Source organism: Zonotrichia albicollis, chromosome 17 (genome assembly GCF_047830755.1).
Source record: "Zonotrichia albicollis isolate bZonAlb1 chromosome 17, bZonAlb1.hap1, whole genome shotgun sequence".
Classification (NCBI taxonomy): Eukaryota; Metazoa; Chordata; class Aves; order Passeriformes; family Passerellidae; genus Zonotrichia; species Zonotrichia albicollis.
Window position 1 is genome coordinate 6,595,347 of NC_133835.1, and position 19,328 is coordinate 6,614,674.

At 45.0% G+C, this 19,328-nt stretch overlaps 1 protein-coding gene across 2 annotated transcripts; it reads left to right on the plus strand.

Moving 5' to 3' along the window:
- The first annotated feature begins 375 nt into the window (after positions 1-375).
- On the plus strand, positions 376-18,213 carry RPN2 (ribophorin II). Of its 2 annotated transcripts, XM_074553477.1 has the most exons (18): positions 376-525; positions 609-811; positions 1,704-1,799; positions 2,451-2,626; positions 3,457-3,532; positions 3,915-4,049; positions 6,104-6,280; positions 6,612-6,730; positions 7,089-7,194; positions 9,537-9,628; positions 9,755-9,869; positions 10,183-10,377; positions 10,882-10,968; positions 11,462-11,557; positions 12,677-12,752; positions 13,651-13,780; positions 15,379-15,463; positions 17,848-18,213. In XM_074553477.1, exons 1-17 carry the CDS (start codon positions 513-515, stop codon positions 15,428-15,430), a joined length of 1,944 nt encoding a protein of 647 aa, XP_074409578.1. In that variant the 5' UTR covers positions 376-512; the 3' UTR covers positions 15,431-15,463; positions 17,848-18,213. The 2 variants fall into 2 exon arrangements, with proteins under 2 accessions (XP_074409578.1, XP_074409579.1); XM_074553478.1 differs by lacking the exon at positions 15,379-15,463.
- The last annotated feature ends 1,115 nt before the right edge of the window (positions 18,214-19,328 follow it).

Genomic DNA, 19,328 nt, shown 5'->3' on the forward strand with positions numbered 1-19,328 from the left:
CCACCCTGTGCCGGGGAGCGGTGTCCCCACTGCCAGGCTGGGCTGGGACCATTCCCTGGGCACGGCACGGCCTGGCACGGCTGCACGCAGCCGCTTGTGAGAAATCCGGGCCATGACAGCCCGTCACAGCCTGCCACACATGACAACCCTCAGGCACCGTCCCGCCGCGGCCCCTTTAAGGCGCCCTGGCCAATCAGCGCTGCCCACATCCCCGCCAGGGGCCGCCCCCGAGGCCCGCCGGGAGGCCTGTACCACTTCTCCCACCCGGGAGGGATCATTCCTTCCCGTGGCCTGGCAGCCCCGTCGCTGCCAGCCCCACCCAGCTGCCTCGCCCGCCCATCTCGCTTCACGTTTGTTCACAGTTTCTCCGTTGTCGTAGCGAGCAGCAGTGGAGCTGAGGGACGCTCGCATCATACACCGTCCCTCTCACCCCCCCATGGCATGATGGCGCGTTCCGGGCGGGGCGGGGCGTGGGGCGGAAGCGGCGCCGTGGCGCGGGAGGGAGCGGCATCATGGCGGCGCCGGGTGAGGCGAGGGCGGCAGGGTTGGGCCGGTGTCGGTGCCGCGGGGATGGAGGGATGCGGGGTAACGCCGTTATCTCTCCGCAGGCCCGCGGCTGCGTCTGGAGGCGGCGCTCGGCTTCCTGCTTCTCCTCGCCTGTGCCCAGGCCCTTGTCCCCAGTCATCGTCTCGATGCCCGCGACCTGGCGCGGCTGCGGGCGGTGCTGGAGCGGCCCTTCACGGACGTGCGCGCCGCCTTCTACTCCATCGTGGGGCTCAGCAGCCTCGGGGTGAGGGTGGCGGACGAAAAGGTGAGCGGGGCAGAGCCCGGGTATCGCTGCCCGGGGCCGCTTTGCTGTGTGAGGGGCTGTTGCATAGCAGTGAATGACGGATTATTAATATAATATGGGTTTATAGAGAGAGCTCTGCTTGGGCAGGGAGATGTAAAGCGTTTATAAAAGCATTGTATCCTTAGTAAGTAACAGAGTATCACTGGTAATTGGCGACTGTCATGTATTATTTGGATAAATTGCATTTTTGTGCGGGCACTAACGTGGCCCTGGCTCGCTTGCACTCACTGCTGTGAATGGTGCCTTCAGGGCCCGCTGTGATGTTACTGTGGATATCAATTTGTTTAAATGCCTGGTGAATAAGTTCCCTGCCTGTGGCACATTTAGTGCACTGTACTGTTAAACTGAGCTCCCATTAGTTTGTTTCAGTTTAAGTGCTGAATTCAGGAGCAGTTAAATTCTTGGTTATTTTCTGGTTAAAATGCATCCCAGTGATCCATCTATCCAGCTGTCATCAACACAAATTAACAAGCAGACATTGCTTGCCTTTATGCTGTACCTGCTTGCTCCACTTTTCTCTCTGCACTCTTTGAAATTCTGTATCCATTGATGATGGTGTGATATACAGCCCTATAGAATATCTGTTCTCTTATCCTGGAAGATTTGGCCTACTAAATACACCAGTTAGGCTTTAATTCTGATAGGCTTTATGATTATACTCAATTTAGGTTTGAATTATGGTTGCAGTGGAACTTATGTCTTCCTTATGTCTTTTAGGAGGAGCCACCCTTGTTTCTGTGCAGCACTTGGCAGAGTAGGATTTGGGGGGAATAAAAATGCACAGTGTTCATGGAATTGGCTTAGAGTATCATTTAAATCTCTTCTCAGTGGTTTAACTTCTGTTTCTGCACAGGCTGCCTGTAAGTTCATCAAATCTCATGTGGACTCCAGCAGTGTTGAATCTCTCTTTTATGCTGCCCAGGCCATGCAAATCCTGTCAGGCTGTGAGGTGAGTGTGGAGTTCTGCAGACAGACACCAACAAGGAAATACTGGCCTTGTTATCTTTCCTTGGTTTATTTTATGCATAACTTTTATTTTCCTTTAGTGGCTTGTTCTCTGTTGTGCCTTAGGTAAATAAATGTTTGGGTGTGCTCCACACAAGGCAGAGTGTAAATATGTAACACAAGTATTTGGTCCAGGGTAATTCTGAGGGGATATTTTTTAATTGAAGAAAAAGAAGAAAGGCAGCACATTTTGTTAGAATCCTCAGCACTGTGTCAATTAGAAGCTCTTTGTGTGTGTGACAGATTGTTTGGTGCTGGATGCAGATGCAGAGCACCCTTGCTGAGCTGGGGGGGTTACCCAAGCCCTCTCTGCCATCAGGACCCCTGGCTACTGCACAGTGAGGTGCTGCCACATGAAAAGCTGTAGCAGGTCACCAGGGTACCTCTGAATGGATTATCCTGACTAATTGATGGTTGACAGCAAAACTTAAGGATTTAATCAATTAAACTAAAAAGTAATGAATGACAAAAGGATTTTCCCCAGAATTTTATAGAAGTTCACCAATCTAGTGTTGCTGCAGGAGGGAATCAGTGGTGATTTGAAGACCATTTTTTTTCAAGTGTGAATCACTGTGATCCCTGTGCTCCTCCTCAGGTCACCATTTCAAATGAGACCAGGGAGCTGCTGCTGGCAGCTGTCAGTGAGGATTCCTCAGTCACCCAGATCTTCCACGCTGTGGGTGCCCTGAGTGGCTTTGGCCTTCCCTTGGCATCCCAGGAAGCTCTGAGTGCTCTCAGTGCTCGGCTCAGCAAGGAGGAGAGCGTGCTGGCGTGAGTCTCACACGGGAGGGAGTCATGTTTACCCTCCAGGCTGCTGGGGTTTGAATTAAAAACTGTTTTATTGCTTAATATTTGGAATATAGATGTGTTAGAGTAGGTGCTGTCCAGTTCATTATTGTTTCTCAGGGCAACAAAATATATGGGGGGTTGAGTTTTGGAGCTATTTTTATATGATTTTGTAAATGAACTTATTTATTCACTTTAGTTCAAGGATAATGGTCAGTAAAGGGATGGTATCCCAAAAAAGCCTCCTCTTAAAAGGATTGATAACAGAATTTTTACTTTATACCTAACCATGATTGTGTTATTTATGGTTGCAGCAGACTTAATGCTCTTTCTCAGCCCTGTTTGTAGTCTGGGGTGCCTGCAGCGTGAGCTGGAAAATATGTGCCAGTGAGCTGAAGGAATCTTGGCATTTATCACCAAAAAAATTTGTTTCACTCTGAAACAAGAGAACAGAATGTCCCTTAAAGGCTGGGGAAGAAAGGGAAACTTTAAAACTTTTTTTTTTGCTGACTAAAAAGTGGATTCCTGGAAGCCTCAGAGGCAAATCTGGGATCTGTGCTCTGCAGGGATCAGTTTGTTCTCTGCTCTGTCTTTGAGTCCTTGCAGCTCTGATGCAGCTGAAGTGACACTCTGTAATGAATGCTAAGTTCACACTAAATCACTTCAGATTCATTCTCTTGAGTGAACTGAAGGCAGGAACAGCTGTTTTACACTTCATTCAGAATAGAAAATGCAGTTGCTTTGATTTAAATGATGTTTGGCTTTTAAGAAAGGAGTAATCAACACTTGTTTGGTTTTGTTTGTTCTTGTTGAAGAACCATCCAGGCTTTGGAGACGGCATCTCACCTGTCCCAGCAGGCAGACCTAAGTAGCATTGTTGAGGAGATTGAGGTAGGAACACACTGTGCTCTCTAATTACTCACACATTTGCTAGATTGCTTTAGAACTAAAAGATGCATTAATGTGAAAAAACAAAATGAAAAACCAGCCTGGCTAATTGTCTGCCTGCATGATGTGGCTTGGCTTTCAAACAGATAATTCCTTGGACTTTTATCTGTTTCACAGTGGACTAAAAAATACACAATCCTGACATTTACATATAATTAAATCCACTAAAGGCTGGAGGATTTTCTTTCTTCCTGTTTCTAAATAACTGTTACAAAAAATATCATTGATCCCGTACAGATAATTCTTGATTAAAGAGCTATCAGGAGAGTTCACTCCTGTGGATCCTCTAGAATACAATTGAAATTTTAATAACTCTCTCTGTCAGGATCTTGTGGCTCGCTTGGATGACCTGGGTGGAGTTTACCTGCAGTTTGAAGAAGGAATTGAGACTACTGCCCTGTTTGTTGCTGCTGCCTATAAGCTGTCAGACCATGTGGGTACAGAGCCAGCAATAAAGGAGGTGTGTACCTGCCCTTTCCTTCCTTGCACACTCCAGCTCCCAGAAAGGATCTGCTCAGTCCCTGGGGTGCAGTGCCAGAGCCTGGTGTAACTGGGTGGAATTCCTACTGCAAAAAGTGCTGAGCACACTCAGTGAAAAGGGACATTATGGAGGGAATGCTAGGAAATAGAATCTAAGAGGAAATTCCAACTTAAAGATCACAGGCTGGATTGGTTGGGTTTTTTTCCTTTTTCAAGTGTACAGAAGGAAATTGCAAGTGAAGCTTAGTTTTTCTTTGTTTATTGAGACGTGGTGTTGAAAAAAACCCTTGTTTCAGAGTTTGTTCTGGTATTTGGCACTTGCAGCACTTTCCAGCATTTCAAGGTGTTTTGCAAATGTTATTTATCTGTGAGGAAGTGCAGGCACCCCAGTTTGGGGTGCCCAAAAGAGAGACAACATTACCTTGTGCCTGCAGAAATCCAGATGAAAAAACTTATTGTCTAAGATGAAAGACTGCTGGAAATTTCTTTTGATCTTGGTTAAGCCAGAAGTCATTACTGCAAGCTATCCACTTGATTTCTTTTTTTCCCTTACAAGTTAATGGAGTTAGATGTACTTTGGAGTGAGAATGGCAGCTCCCTAAAGCAGCAGCCAGAGTGGCAGGGTTAAGGCAGAAGCCAGTGAAAGACATCTGAGTTCAGTCCTGGCTCTTTTCCACACTGCTGCCAAACACATTAATGCAAAGTAATTTTAATGTCATTTTTGAGGTGGTGATTCTGCCACGTGCAATTCAAACTGTCAGCGTCCAAATGATGCTTTAAAAAAAGACCAATTAAGGAAAATTGTTTCGTTATTTTCAGAATTGTGCTGTCAGAAGTGTTGCTGTTGGGGCATGAGGCTTTATCTCTGTTGAATAGTGAGAGTGCCTTTGGAATGCCACAAAACTGGCTATAAAAAATAACATGTAGTGTTTGTAAAAAATAACTCCCTTTTTTTTCCCCCCCCACAAGTTCAGTGAGAGTGTCAGTTGCTGATTAAGGTCTGGAGCAGTGCCGTGCCCTCCACAGACATGAAAAGCACTGCAGGATTTGCACTGTGCAGGAGTTTTGTAGCATTTGTCTGGATGCTTTCTCTAGTTGTGATATTGTTTGGTGTTCACTGGTACAAAGCAGAAAAGTGAAAATTTGATATGCAGTGAATTTCATTTAGAAGTGTTCTTTGCAGGTCACTAAGTTGTATCTTTATTGCTTTATTTGGGATTGTCTTTGATTGTACTCATTCTCATTAGGGTTTAGCCCAAAATCCTTGGTTTGGATCAAAGTCCAGGTAGCCAATCCCTCTGTTTTCCAGACTAGCAGGGAGGGATGGAAGAAGCTGAATAATGAGGGGTAAGAAATAATCTGCAGAGAGTGGTGCAGATGCCCTAACCCTGCTGAGTCAGCCTGCAAAGCCAGCTGGGGGATGCTGTCCCACTCCTGCTTTGGGGAGAACAAATGAGCTTTGGCACATCCCAGAGGCAGAGCTGGCTCTGTGCTCCTGGTGGTACTGCTTTAAAGCTAATCCTCTTAGCCTGAGGACACTGCTGAGCCTCAGGGGATAAGCCTGCCTGGACCTGAGCTGGCTCCTTCCAGAGCCACTGGGGTGCTTTGTTCCATGGATTTCCCAGCCAGGATACCAAGCCTGGTTCTGCTCCTCTGTATGAGGACTTTTGTGCAGCTCTTGCAGCCAATTTGTCTTTTTGCAGCCACATGCAGTCTGGGTAGTTGAGCTGATGACATCTTTTTACTCTGAAACACATCATTTGCAGAGGTGGATCTATTTTCTGCTTTTCCAAGTTCTTGATACACTTCCAGCCATTGTGGTTGGAGCCTCCCAGCCAAGAATAAGAATGCACATGAAATTCCAAAGGTAGATAACTTTTGGGTTGCCTCATAATTTGAACTGGTTTTAAAGCAAATGGAAAATTAAACAGTCTTTTATGAATGATGTTTTCATTAATAACATAATACTCAGCCAGTTTGCAATGTTGTGGGAAGCTGCTGGTGCTTATATGTGGTTGGCTTTTCCTCTTTCAGGATCAGGTTATCCAGCTGATGAATGCCATTTTTAGCAAGAAGAACTTTGAGACTCTGTCAGAGGCTTTCAGCATTGCTCGTGCTGCAGGCGCCCTGTCCCAGAACCGCTTCCACCTGCCCATCGTCATTGTCCCTGATGGCCCTGCAGCTGTGTCTCATCACCAGCCCCTGCTCAGGGTAAGCCTTAGCCCCACAGCTTGGCTCAGGCTGTGCTGCTGTGGCTCTGGGCTGACAGAAGTGTAAGCTGTCTTTCACTTTTAGCTCTGTGGTTGAGGCTCCAGCAAATGTGGGATTGCATGGTTTTTGTGAAGTGATTCTTAGGAACCTCAGCTTACCAAGAAGGCATGGTGTGGAAGTCAGCTCTTCACCTTCCCTCTTGTGTTAGAAAGAGCCAGGGAGGCTGGGATGCTGAGCAGGGGAGAGCTCTGGGTGTGTAACACTGAGTTATCTGTGCTCCTGCATTCGTTCTGGGCCAAGTCTCACAGAAATGCTGATTTTTCTCTCATAGCTTCAAGTGACCAATGTTATGTCCCAGCTCCTGACTCAAGTTTCTGTAAAGCTGGATCAAGCCAAGTCTGTGTCCAGCAAAGCCACTGTCCTTCAACAGCTACCATTTACTCTCTCTGGGTAAGAAAATAAGATTATTTTTAGAGTAAGGCAAATAGGTGTTTTTTAAGCAATGTTAGACTTATTTTCCAAAAATATTTTTCCACCAGAGAAATCTTTTTGTGGTAGAAAACTCAAAATGCTGTGGTTGTGTTTTGTTAGTGTAGAATTACTGACCACATTTGGTGGTGATGGTGAATTTCTGTTGTTTTTTCTTTTGACTGGGAGTGGGAAATTCCAATGTTTCTTTGACTTTGGCCAACTTTGAAGAATTCTTTTACTGCTGCACTTAGCAGTGCTAGTTTTATGCTGTGTTTGTTTACCTGTTTAATGTACCATATTTGGAGACTTGTTGACACCTTGGGTTTTTTTGTTACAGAGATTTCTTTGAGCTGAACTTCATGAATGTGAAACCTGCTAGTGGATATTATGATTTCTCTATCAGTGTAGATGGAGATAAGCAATTTATTGCTAATAAAGTGGAGGTGAGTGTGCTCTTTGATGTATTTCCATTCTTTACCTATTCACTGAAACAGCTTTTTATTTATACTTGTGAAAGATGTTGCCAGTTGTATGGAATTTCTGTCACATGCTTTTCTATAATGCATTGGATTTTGACTCAGGATTATGGCCAGTAACCAGATTAAAACATGATCAAGAGGGATTTGTGTAAATTTCAAACCTGTCTTATCACTTAGATGCTGATCTGACAGCGTATGAGCAAAGGGTAACAGGGGAGGTGTTCATATGGCAGCCCTAAGTCAATATGCAGAAATGATTTCCAGTGTTTGTTCTTCAGAGCATTCCAGAGTTGAGCCCATAAATCTCAAGGCTTGGCTGTCAGTTGTCTGATGTTTGCCTGCTGTGTGCAAGCTGAGCATTTGTTGTTGTCTGTTTGTATAAGCTCTGGAGCCCTACAAGAGAGTCAAGGGAGTCTTTGAGCATTTCCAAACTGTGTAGGTGGTGAAGGTTTTGTAGTGGAGAAGCAGTGACCAAAGCAGATGAAGTCTTTTCATGCATACACAGCCCTTTTTTGGTGGCAAAAACCACACCTTTCTGAAGAGCAGTTTATATAAACATTTGGAGTTTTCCATTCCTCAAGTTTGTTACAGTGAGAGGAATGTGACCTCTCTGATTGCTCATGTAGTCACCCCAGTGTCAACAGCTGAGAATGCTCTTCTCCAAAGAGGTCCATTCCCAGGGTTAATTTTTGCCCTCAATCACCTATCTAAGGAAACAATTGACATTTCAAGTCTTCCCACATATTTAGCTTGAAGTGGAGGAAGACACAACAGCTGACCTTTATTCTGAGTGTCAAATTGGCTCTGTCAGTGGAGCACTAATGGCCCTCAGGGTGTCAGAAGGGGCTGGATTGTCCTGCTTAAGCTGGGGCTGGCACAGGGAGGCACTGGCAGGAATGTATGAGCTCCAGCAGCTTTGTGGGAACTGCTGCTAATAAGACACATTGTTATGGGGGAGGACTGCTGGGGAGCTGCTTTTTTCCTTACTGTTATTAGCATTAATTGTCCTTAATGCACCATGGTTTTGACAGTAATGAGCTAAACCAGTGGGTCATTACTCAGGCAGAGACTGCATTTCCTGGCATTAAAATATTTGAGAGATGTTTGTGTACTGTGCAGTTGGGGGGGGGGGGCTGTGTGCTGCAGCTCTGAGTTGCCTCCACACAACTTTTTTTAAATTATTATTTCTTAGTCCATCTTTCTTTGCTCCTGTTTTGGAACAAATGAAGGCTTTGCTAAAGTTAGCCTGAATCATCTGCATGTTAATGGATCCATTTTTGGGGTTGCCTCTCTCCTAAATTACACTTCTTTGTTGTAAAGGAACTGCCAAGATGATTGTGTTTGAAGTCTGACCTGAACAGTTTGGTTCATGTTTTTACATATTTTTCCTACATGTTCTCTATGAATTATTTTTCAGGCTGAGGGTGTGGGGCTGGCTCACATGAGCAAACCTGTAATAACAAATTGTAGTATAAGATGAAAAATGTCTTGGCAAGGAGACTTCAATTCTCTAAGGGAGCATTTGTAAGCTGTGAGAACAAATGTGCTAATTAAAAACTACAGACTGCAGTAACTGCTTGTGTTTGAGAGAAGAATTGAAATCAGTCAAACCCACTTGGATCAGTGCCTGAATGGGCTGTGGTTTGGGGCTGGGGAAAGGGCAGGAAATAATTTCTTTGCTTGAGGTTTATACTGCACTTAGCACAGAGGAGTGAGATAAATGGCAGGGCTTTATTGGCTGCCCTGCACTGAGGGGTGAGTGCTGTGACTGCAGCAGAGCTGGCTGGACAAAGTGCAGGTCTGCAGGAATGCTTTGGCATTGCCTGCTGGTAATAAAGTCAACGGAAACCTCTTGGGCTTTGGGAGCCAACAGAGGCAGAACTGTTGCTGTCCACAGACCTCTTGTCTCAAATTGCTGTCCAGAAAGTAGGACACATGCACAGGCAGTGGGAAGTTGTATCAAATGTGATGTGATCTTTACTAGTGGCTTCTGCTAGTTCAGAGGGAAAACTGGGTCTGGGTAGTTGGACTGTTTCATTCAAAACAGCTCTCTCAAGGCAGCTAATTCCAGCATGCCTGAGAAGTTGGTGTCTGCAGAGCTGGCTGCTTGTGCAGAGAGGAAGGGGGTGGGTCAGTGACTGCTGCTGGAGCTTTGCCAGAAGGAAAATCCCTGTAGATCCTTTTGTGCAGATCTTTGACTTGGGCTTAGTCATAAGACCCTCTTTGGGGAAGCATCTGCAGTGAACTTGGCCATAATTGCTGTATGTAGAGTGCTCTGAAGGATTTTCTCTTGTGTTTTGTTGCAGCTGAAAGTAAAAGTTTCCACAGAAGTGGGGATTACTAATGTAGATCTTTCTACTGTGGATAAGGATCAGAGCATTGCACCAAAAACAACCAGGTAAAACAGCTTGGGGTGTGTGATCCTGGAAGGGCAACCCTGACTCTAAACTAGAGCCTTGGTTTCTCTGTTCCAGGCCTTCTGTTGGAAAATCACTTCAGTTCTGTGTGGTTTTTTCCCTCCTAGGGTGGCTTACCCAGCCAAAGCCAAGGGCTCATTCACTGCTGACAGCCATCAGAACTTTGCTTTATCCTTCCAGCTGATAGATGTGAACAGTGGAGCTGAACTCATCCCTCACCAGGTTAGGACAATTTTTGTCATTGCTGTGTTACCAAGATGTTCCATCATGAAGCATCTGAAGTGACAGTTGCTCTTGAAAAGATTTGATGGGTTTTGAGAAGCCTTATGTTTCTGACATGTACTGTGAAGATCACTGATCTCACTAGCTGGGAGATTCACTTTGTTTTGTCTGTTAAATGAAATCTCTCCTGGCTCTGGGATTGTGTTGTATTTAACTCCACAGATTGAGTGCACTGTAAAAGCACACTTCTGATGGTTTTTTTAATGTAAATTGCTGTCAGAAAAGTCCTTGAATGTTCCAATCTTCCTTGCAGACTTTTGTTCGGCTTCACAACCAAAAGACTGGCCAGGAGGTGGTGTTTGTTGCAGAGCCAGACAGCAAGAATGTGTACAAATTTGAACTGGATACCTCTGAAAGAAAGACTGAATTTGACTCTGCCTCTGGGACCTACACTCTTTATCTGATCATTGGAGATGCCACTCTGGAAAATCCAATCCTTTGGAATGTGGTATGTAGCTGCAAGTGGGTGATGTGGTTTTGTCATTACTGACAGTCTGACAGGAGGGCATGGTACAGGCTTGGAAAGCAAAAAGCTCAAATGTTTTGCTCTTTTTAGTGAACCAGAATACTTTAGGCCATTTGTGGGCTCTGAGGTTTGTTGTTCATTGCAAGTTTTAAGTAAACATCAAAGGAAGACAGAAATTAACATTAATTTCATCATGTGGTGCAGAAGCTTCAGAATGGGTTTGATGCAATTTCACAGCAGGCTCTCAAGGTTTAACCTCTCTGTTCTTTCTCTGCTGGAAATAAGTCCAGCTCTTAATGATGGGTGAATGACATTACTGCTCCTGTTAGGAGAGGTGGCTTCTTAAAAATTATGGTGTCTTTTTCTCAGTTTCTCTTAAAAAATTATGTAAATTGTAGATTGTTAAATAGAGAAATAGGGCACAGTAATGGAATAGGTTTTATGCATTTAGATCTAAATGCATGAAGCTGCACAATTTCATTTCAGGCTGATGTTGTGATCACATTCCCAGAAGAGGATGCACCATCCACAGTACAGTCCAAGAACCTGTTTGTTCCCAAACCTGAAATCCAGGTACAGTCAAGATTATATTTGGAGATGAGGGCTTAGTGTTGTGTTCTCATCATAGTTTATTTGTAAATTATATAATTAAAGGAAGACCAGAGTTACTGCTTGATGGAAAGAAATTTGCTGGAGTTCTCTGGTGTATGAATAAAAAAGCTGTGTGTTCTAGCTATGAGAAAGCAACTGATGTCAGTGAAAAGACCCAAACATGAAAATTTGGGCAGGTGAGCACCACAGAAAGGTCTCTGTTTCATTCCAGCCATCTGGGCTGATATCAAGCTAACCAATGCTTCTGTGAGTGCAAGGAAAAGTTAACTGTGCAAGAAATCAAATGTGCAGAGACTGGAATAGACACTGTGTGTTAAAGAGCCAGTCTTTCCCTTGAGGAGAATGGCTCTGACCCAGAGGAACCTCTGGGAACAGCACCAGGCTGCAGCTTGGGAGCAGAGGAGCTGCTCTGTTGGAACACTGCTGCTCATGAGTTGGTTTTGTTTGTTTGCAGCACCTCTTCAGGGAGCCTGAGAAGAGGCCTCCCACAGTGGTCTCCAACACTTTCACTGCACTGGTTCTCTCCCCACTGCTTTTGCTGCTCATCTTGGTGAGTGAACTGGGTCACAGAAGAACAACAAACACTTTTTCCCATCCAGTCAGAGAAGGTTGGACAGCTCAACTTCTTGCAAAAACTTTTGGTTAATCATGACTGGCACAGCAGTGCTGGAGTCACAGCTAGCAGATGTCAGTGCACTGGTCTGGTTTGGTTTTTTAGGTTATAGTCAGAGCAGAATCACACTGCTGCCAAGTTGAAGTAGCTGGATGAGTTTCTTCAGTGTGCTTCAGCTGGGGATGGTGAATAACAGTGGGCAGATTAAGTTGCAATAACTTTAGACTTCCACAGGAAAAAGGCAGTTATTCTGCTTCACATATAATAAATCCATCACAAAATCTGTGTTACTTAATCCTGTCAGATTGAATTCCCATTTGTGGACATTTGAGTGTCTGTAGTTGAAACATCCCCTGCCACTCGCTCACTGTATCATCAGGTCAGTGCTTTGAACTTAATGCAATAAAAATCTCACTGAGACAAGTTAAATTATTCCTTTTTTGGAAGATGAAACTGGTTCCAACACTAATTTCCCATTAGCCAATCTCAGTGAAAGCTGGCATTCAGGCAGTCATGTCCTCTGGTCTGTGGAGTTCACAATATACAAGGTTGTGACACTTTAATAAAAAAACTCATTGTTGCTGCTCCTCTTTTCCACCCTTAATGCCTTTATCTTTTATAGTCAAAAACTCCTAAGTGTTACTATGAGCAAATGTCTTGTGTCTATAGCTGTTCTTTGGATGAGTCCAAAATGAGAGCGTTACCCTTTTTAAAAATTATTTTAATGAAAATTAATTCATCTGCGTAGAAATAGCAATATCTTTCTTTTTCACTATTTAAATTTGGAGCAGTTTTCTCTCATCAGTTTAAGATATTTGGGGAACTGCATTGGGGCAGTCAGAAGTAACAGGAGACATTTCTACTGAAGGAGCTCAACAAGGCTGCCTTTAGCAAAATTACTCCTATCTCCTCTTGCAGTAATTAACAAGTGCTTCTCTAGAGAATACACTGGATTCACTGAAGATCTTAAACATGCCTGAAAGAAGTTGAATCTTAAAATAAAAGCTGGTGTTTACCAGGCTGTTTAACTCCAATTTTGTTTCTTTTCCTTTTTAGTGGATCAAGATAGGTGCCAACATCTCCAACTTCAGCTTTGCTCCCAGCACCATTGTTTTCCACTTGGGACATGCTGGTAAGTGTCAGAGGCTTTGTGTGTGTTTGACCTCCTCACCTGGGAGTTAGAGATGAGAGCATGTGGTTAATGGGCTCGTGGTCTATTAACTCTAATGACATAACAGCATAACACTTGTTCTCTTGTTTCCATCTGCCTTCCTGCTTTTCATGATTGTTAATATGGTGATAAACCTGTTTTGGCCATCAGCTTATAACAGCCATCATTATCCAGGCCCCTCTCTCACTCCATTTATCTGTACTTAATAGAACTTCTTATTTCCAGAGGTCACACTTTATTGCATGTTTATCCTCTGAGAGTAGGGAAGTTCTGTGGGGATTGGGACCTGCAGGACTCTCAACAGTGAAAAGCTACATCTTTTCTTAAAAGCTCTTCCCATAAAAGCACTTCTGGTTCTTTGGCTGAACCAAATTTTTTCATCCATTTTATTGTGTCCTTGGTTACACAGTTATTTACTGTCTTGGTAGAATTTCAGAAACATAGCAGGTTGGGAGAACATTGAATTGATTTCCAAATGTCCCTTTGTTTCTCAGTCCAAGTCAGGTTACTTGGAAACTTTATAAAGCTGTAAGCCCTTACAGATGTGTGAGGTTAATATCTCCTATTGAAATCCAGACTATCCTCCTCTTTTTAATAGCCCTTAATGTCTATAATAGTCCATAATTCTGCCACAGGAGAGTTGGTTGCAAGCTGTCAGTGTCACATTTTCACTCCAGAATGGGAACCCAGATGTCTTCATTCCCTGGCAATAATGTGTGGTCTTTAGAGCTGCCATTCAGAGCTTCAGAGATGGGATAGGAACCAAATGCTTAGGCCTGGCAGCACAGTTGTTCTGAGGATGACAAATGTTGGTCTTTGAAATGCAGTTTCAGCCGTGGGCTGTCTGTTTTTTCCCCAGCAATGTTGGGACTCATGTATGTGTACTGGACTCAGCTCAACATGTTCCAGACTCTGAAGTACTTGGCCATTTTGGGTGGCATCACATTCCTGGCAGGCAACAGGATGCTGGCTCAGAAAGCTGTGAAGAGGTAAGGGGGGCACAGAGCTTTAACATCAGTGGGGAGGAGGTGACAGGGTGCTGCTGTGTGTCACTGCTTTGGCCTCTTGGACCTTGTGTGTGGGGCTGGGCTGCTCAGCCCCATTCCCTGCCCCTTGATGTGGGCAGGGCAGTGAGGGGCTGTGCCCAGGGAGCAGCTCCTGCACAGAGAACTGGCCATGTGCTGAAGGAAGCTCTTAGAATAGTGTTAGATTACGGAAGCCTCTATAAATGTAGAGGAGGCCCAACTGTTTGGGAGCTCTGCTTGTGATGAAGGTTTTAAGAGGAGGAAGGTAAGGTGGGAATAAATTACTGCTGTGTTCCTATAGCTAAGGGGTGGTTGTAGGGAAAAGGGAGCAGCTGCTTATCAGCTGTGCAGCATCAGACAAGAGGCAACAAACATTGGCAAACCCAGGGAAAATTCTGCTACATATTAGGGATACAGCATTCCTTTCTGTACTGGATTGGATTCATTCTGCACACTTGTGTATTCTGCCACACAAGGTCTGGGGACTGCCCTGTGTGGGCAGGCATCAGTTTGCTGCCACTGCAGTGCCTTGTTAGAGGTCACACCATTCCCTGTCCTTCACTTCTGCCACACACAGTTTCCATGTGGGACTTAAGCTTTTGTACTAATGTAGCATTTGACTTTGAAGATGATTTACTGACCTGCTTTGCCATCACACCTGTGCTTTGCTTACTTTCCCCTTTTTGAGCTATTGGATACCTACCTGGATAGATATCCCTGGGGTCTCATCTTTTTGATTACATTCTATTAAAACCAGGACAAGAGCTGTAAAAAAAAAAAACATAAGAATATAATTTTCAGGAGGGTTGCATTGATTTATTTTCTTTAAAACATCTCTACATTGATGGCTGTGTCAAGGAGGATGATTAATGTAATTAACCATTTTCATACTGTCCTCTCAGCTTTCTCAGCCTTGCTCCCTCAGATGTCCAGCTCTCTCTCCACTGGCATTTTATTGTGTTAACATAACTTCCTATGGCAATTTGGTTGCCCCTGGGACTGTTATGTCATTTAATAATGAGTAATGAGACATTGTTATTAAGTGCAGATTGCCTAGGATACAGATTTGGGGGAAAATAATACAATGAAGCAAATTCCTGAGTGTCTTGGCTGAACCAGGGCTTCTGTTAGCACATGAATGCAGGTGGTTGGTTCCTGCTTCAAACCACTGCAGGGGGTGTACGTGTGCGTTTTCGCTGGAAATGACACGAAGCTGCAACTACAATGGCAAATTTGAAAGTAAAACTTCTCTCTGAGGCTAAAGTTAAACCCTTTGTACATGACTTTAAAGTTCAAAAAGACATCTTCTTGTGAAGGCAGTGCCTGCCTGTCTCAGATGCTGGAGTGCAGTGACAATTAAGCAGATTGCACTTTGAGGCCAAGCTGTGGAGGCCAACAGCAGCGTGAGAAGGGAGCTGGCTCTATAAACCAGCTTGTTACAGAAGTTACCAGAAGGCCTGGTTTTGCTTTTTGCATTTCTGTCACAGGGTCTGGCTGCTGGAACAGGGCTGCTTTCTTCCTTGCTGTCTTCTCTGAACCTTTTCCCTCTCTCCTTTTGGCAGGATCGCTGCAGAGCAGAGCAGTAGGTTGGCAAAGTATAGAACGCTGCGGTAAAAGGGGGTTTGCTAGTGACCAGCTCTTCAGGAAGTAAGGGCCTTTTTGCATTTTGCCTTTCCCTGGCCATGCTGCCTGTTTCATTTCACCTCATCACTCACTCCTTTGACCAAAAAAATTATGTGAGCTGAAGCTGCTTCCCCCAGCATTGCTTAGTGGGCTTTAAATCAGTCCTTGGGTGCCCTGGCTGCAGCTGGGTTGGGCATATTAGCAGAACATGTTCTCTGAGACTAAATTGCATTTGTGTGATTTCCTGAATTATCTGAAGTCTGTGTGGTGATATGTGCACATGTAAGTATGCTGTTGTGGGCATCAAGCAGCTCTCAGGTGATGAAATAATACAATATTATTGGTCCTGTAAATAAATTATTGGCAATGTCAGCTGGAGGAGACCATGGTGAAAGTGGCTGACTCTGGGGCTGTTCCCACCCTGCTGCTGGTACTCCCTGTCCCCACCTGCAGCATTCTGTGCAGCTGCCAGGCACTCTGCCTGCTGAATTGCATCCTCATTTGGGCTGGTGAGGGCTCTGTGCAGCAGAGCCAGGTCAGCACCACCTCTCTCAGCTGAGAGCACGACCCAGTCCTGGGTCACCCTCCCATTAGACTGAATTGATGGACTGCCATGATGGCTCAGGCAGCAGCAGCTCCCAGCCCCCTCCATTCCATACAGTCATGTGCTGGCTCTCCATTGCCCTTTGCCAGCAGAAAGCCCTTTATGTCCTTTCATTCCCAAAGGTAAGGTCCCAGTTTGCCAAAGGTAAGGTCCCAGTTTGCTCTGTGCACTGTGGTGTGGGGGCAGGACTGCCCAGTTCTGAGTGTGTGTGCATGAGGGCTTCATTCCTTGCTCAGTGCACTGGTTTGTGGTGGGGCAGAGGAAGAGTTTGTGGCATGGGTCCTGTGATGACACAAATCACTGGACAATGTGCTGCACAGGTACATCTGAGCATCTGCTTCCCCTCACATCCACTGTCAGTGCTCCAGGCACTGGGCAGTTGAATGGAACCCAGTTTTCGTGGTGCAAATCAAAACCAGCACTGGGAGGTTGTGCCACACAAAAGGTGTGCACTGTGCTCCTGTCTGCAGTTTTTGCCTGTGGAAAATTTGGCATCATGTCCCTCAGAAAAACGCCCTTTGCTGTCTTTTCTCTCCCTGGAGTGTTTTGAAGTACCTGAGCACAGAACAAGCCACAGCAAGTTATTGGAGAGGAACTGGAGGTGGCTGTGCCTTGTCCTTTTGACTGCTGTGTTTGCTGTTCAGGTTCCTGGATGCTTCTCTTTAGCATCACTTTGGGCCAGTGGTTTGCAGCTTTTTAGTGGCCTGTTCCCAAGTGCCTCATGAGTGTGTTCTCCACAGCCTGCATGTTTCCTGTTCCTCAGCCTGGTATTTTAACTCCTTCATTCCTTATGGGCTGTAAGTAATCCTAGAGGATCATGGAATCACAGACTGGTTTGGGTTGGAAGGGATCTTAAAGCCCTCCAGTTCCAACCCCCTGCCATGGGCAGGGACACCATCCACTAGACGAGGTTGCTTAGGGCCACATCCACCCTGGCCTTTAACAAATTCCAGACATGGGGCAACAACTGCTTCTCTGGGCAACCTGTGCCAGTGCCTCACCACATTCTGAGTTTGAAAATTCTTCCTAACATCTAATCTAAACCTGCCCTCTTTCAGTTTAATACCACTGCCCTATCTGGCTCTATAAAACATCCCTCTCACTCCTTTTCATAAACCCTTCAAGTCCTGCATGGCCACAGTGAGGCCTCCCTTGGGTCTTTTCCAGGCTGAGCATCCCCAAGTCCCTCAGCTTTGCCTCAGAGCTGTCTGTGGCCCTAAGATCTTGCAAATAACTTAATACCCACAAACCCTAATTTAGATTTTGCTGCCATGTGCAGTCCCAAACCTTTTTCCTCACTGCTGAGTTTTCTGATGCCCCAGCTGTGTCAGTTAAGAGTGTCATGCTATGTGTGGCATCATGGAAGGCAGAAGGACCTCAAAAGGTTGGGTTTGCTGTGCTAACCATCCCTGATCTTCCTGGGGAGATGAAGATCTCTGTGTTAACATGGACCAACAATTGCCAGCAGATGGATCAGCCCTGATAAAAGGAGGAGTTAAGGTACTTGCAGGTTTTGCCTTCAGCCTGGGTTGTTTTTTCTTTGTTCAGTTCTCTAATTTAATAGGCACCTTCATGCCTTTTGCACCAGAAATTAATCTTCATTTTCTCTGACCATTTCCATGCTCCCTGAATTCCATCCCCCATCCCAGAGCAGTGCTGGTTTATCACTCAAATAAGCTGCTTTGGGGAATTTTGTCCAACAAGCTGCTTTTGAGAGAGAATGAGGGGTCTGGGGACACTTGTACTGTACAGGCCAGTGCTTTGTTGCCTGGAAGAGTTAATATTTTTTTATTTTTCTTTCCAGGACACAATAGTACCAGAAGAATGGAAGAAATGTGGAAAAACAAAGCAAATGCTTTCAGAACAGAAGCAAATAAATAACTGAAAGGCCAGAAGAAGGAAGGCAGAAGATAATTCTTTTTTTATATATTAAGTCAAATGGGTGCCAGTTAAACTTTTTTTAAAATCTTTATTTTCATCATTGTGTTCATGCTACTGGAGTGCTTTTCATATGAATCTGGAAAATCTTTTCTTCCCTGGATCCTCTCCCCTTCTCCCAGGACATTTGAATTTCTTTTTGAGAAAAAGGAAGAAGAAAATACAAATCTGCTTTTTCCCCAGGTGCCCTTTCCTCATCCTAAAGATTTGTGAATAAAGAGGAGGAAAGGATGGTCCTGAGTGTTGTGTTTTGTCTGTCTCAGAGGCAGTGGATGGAAGCTGGGCTCCTATGAGAATGAAAGGAGCTTTTTCTGGTGGGTAATTTTGTGTGTGAGTCATTGCTGAGTGTGAAGCTTCCTGTTCTTTCATGTCCTTTCCCTGGGGGCTGTGTTTATTGGGGGGCACTTCCCTCCTGCCTGGCCCTTGGGTGAGGCTGTGGCTTCTTTCTGCACTGAAGGTTTGTCTCTCTCACTCCAGGCTGTGCCCAGCTGCTCTGGGCCCTGGGGCTCAGCCCTTGTGGGAGCCTGCAGTGCTGCCGTGCCTGGCTGTGTCTGACCCAGCAGCTTTGGGGCTCCTGTGAGGGCTGCACTTTCTTTCTAGCCTCTGGCAGTGACCTTCTTATTCCAGATTGATGGAGTTGTTGCTTCTGCTCTCCTGTGAAACCACAGCCAGGTGTGCTGCTTGCCACGTGGCTGTGTTTGAGTTACTCAAACTCCAATTTCCCAACTAATTACTCCCTTCAGGACCACCAAGCAATGCTGGGGCAGCAGCTTTGGGTGTTACTGAAGGACTCACAGATAGTAATAACCAAAGGCCTAAATCTCCTCTTCATGAGCAACTTTCATGTGGAGAATTTAACATTTGCTCCCTTCCCTGCTCCTGTGCATCCTCTGTCAAGGGTAGGTGTTTAGAGGCCTTTTGGCAAAGGAACCTTATCAAAGTCTTCTGGAAATCCATGAAAATTACATCAGCAAGCAAGCATGTGAATAGAGGGTGTGGAGTTGAATCCTCCAAAGCATTTCACGTATGTGAGACGTGACCCCACTTTATTAAACCCACCTTGTCTGTTCCCCATGCTTGTTGCTCACACTTAGCTCATTGTTCCTGCTCTTTGTAGCTGTTCCTACCTGCTGCTGCAGTGTAAACATTGGGGTGGGCCCACAGAGGTTTCATGAACTTCAGTGACCTCCCCTGCACTCCTTCAAACACCAGATCTCAGGCTGCATTCAAGTCCTCTGGGACTAAAGGGGTTTTAGACAAGAAATAACTAAGCTATTCATAGTCATTTACCCTGAAATATTTTTTTTTAGCCCTGTATTTTGTTACTGCTCACTTAGAAGCTTTGTA

Excerpts from the sequence above, each read along its gene's own strand:
- RPN2 (XM_074553477.1), top strand. Across the intron at positions 6,281-6,611 it reads ATCACCAGCCCCTGCTCAGG|CTTCAAGTGACCAATGTTAT; the intron begins GTAAGCCTTAGC and ends TTTCTCTCATAG. Across the intron at positions 10,969-11,461 it reads TTCCCAAACCTGAAATCCAG|CACCTCTTCAGGGAGCCTGA; the intron begins GTACAGTCAAGA and ends GTTTGTTTGCAG.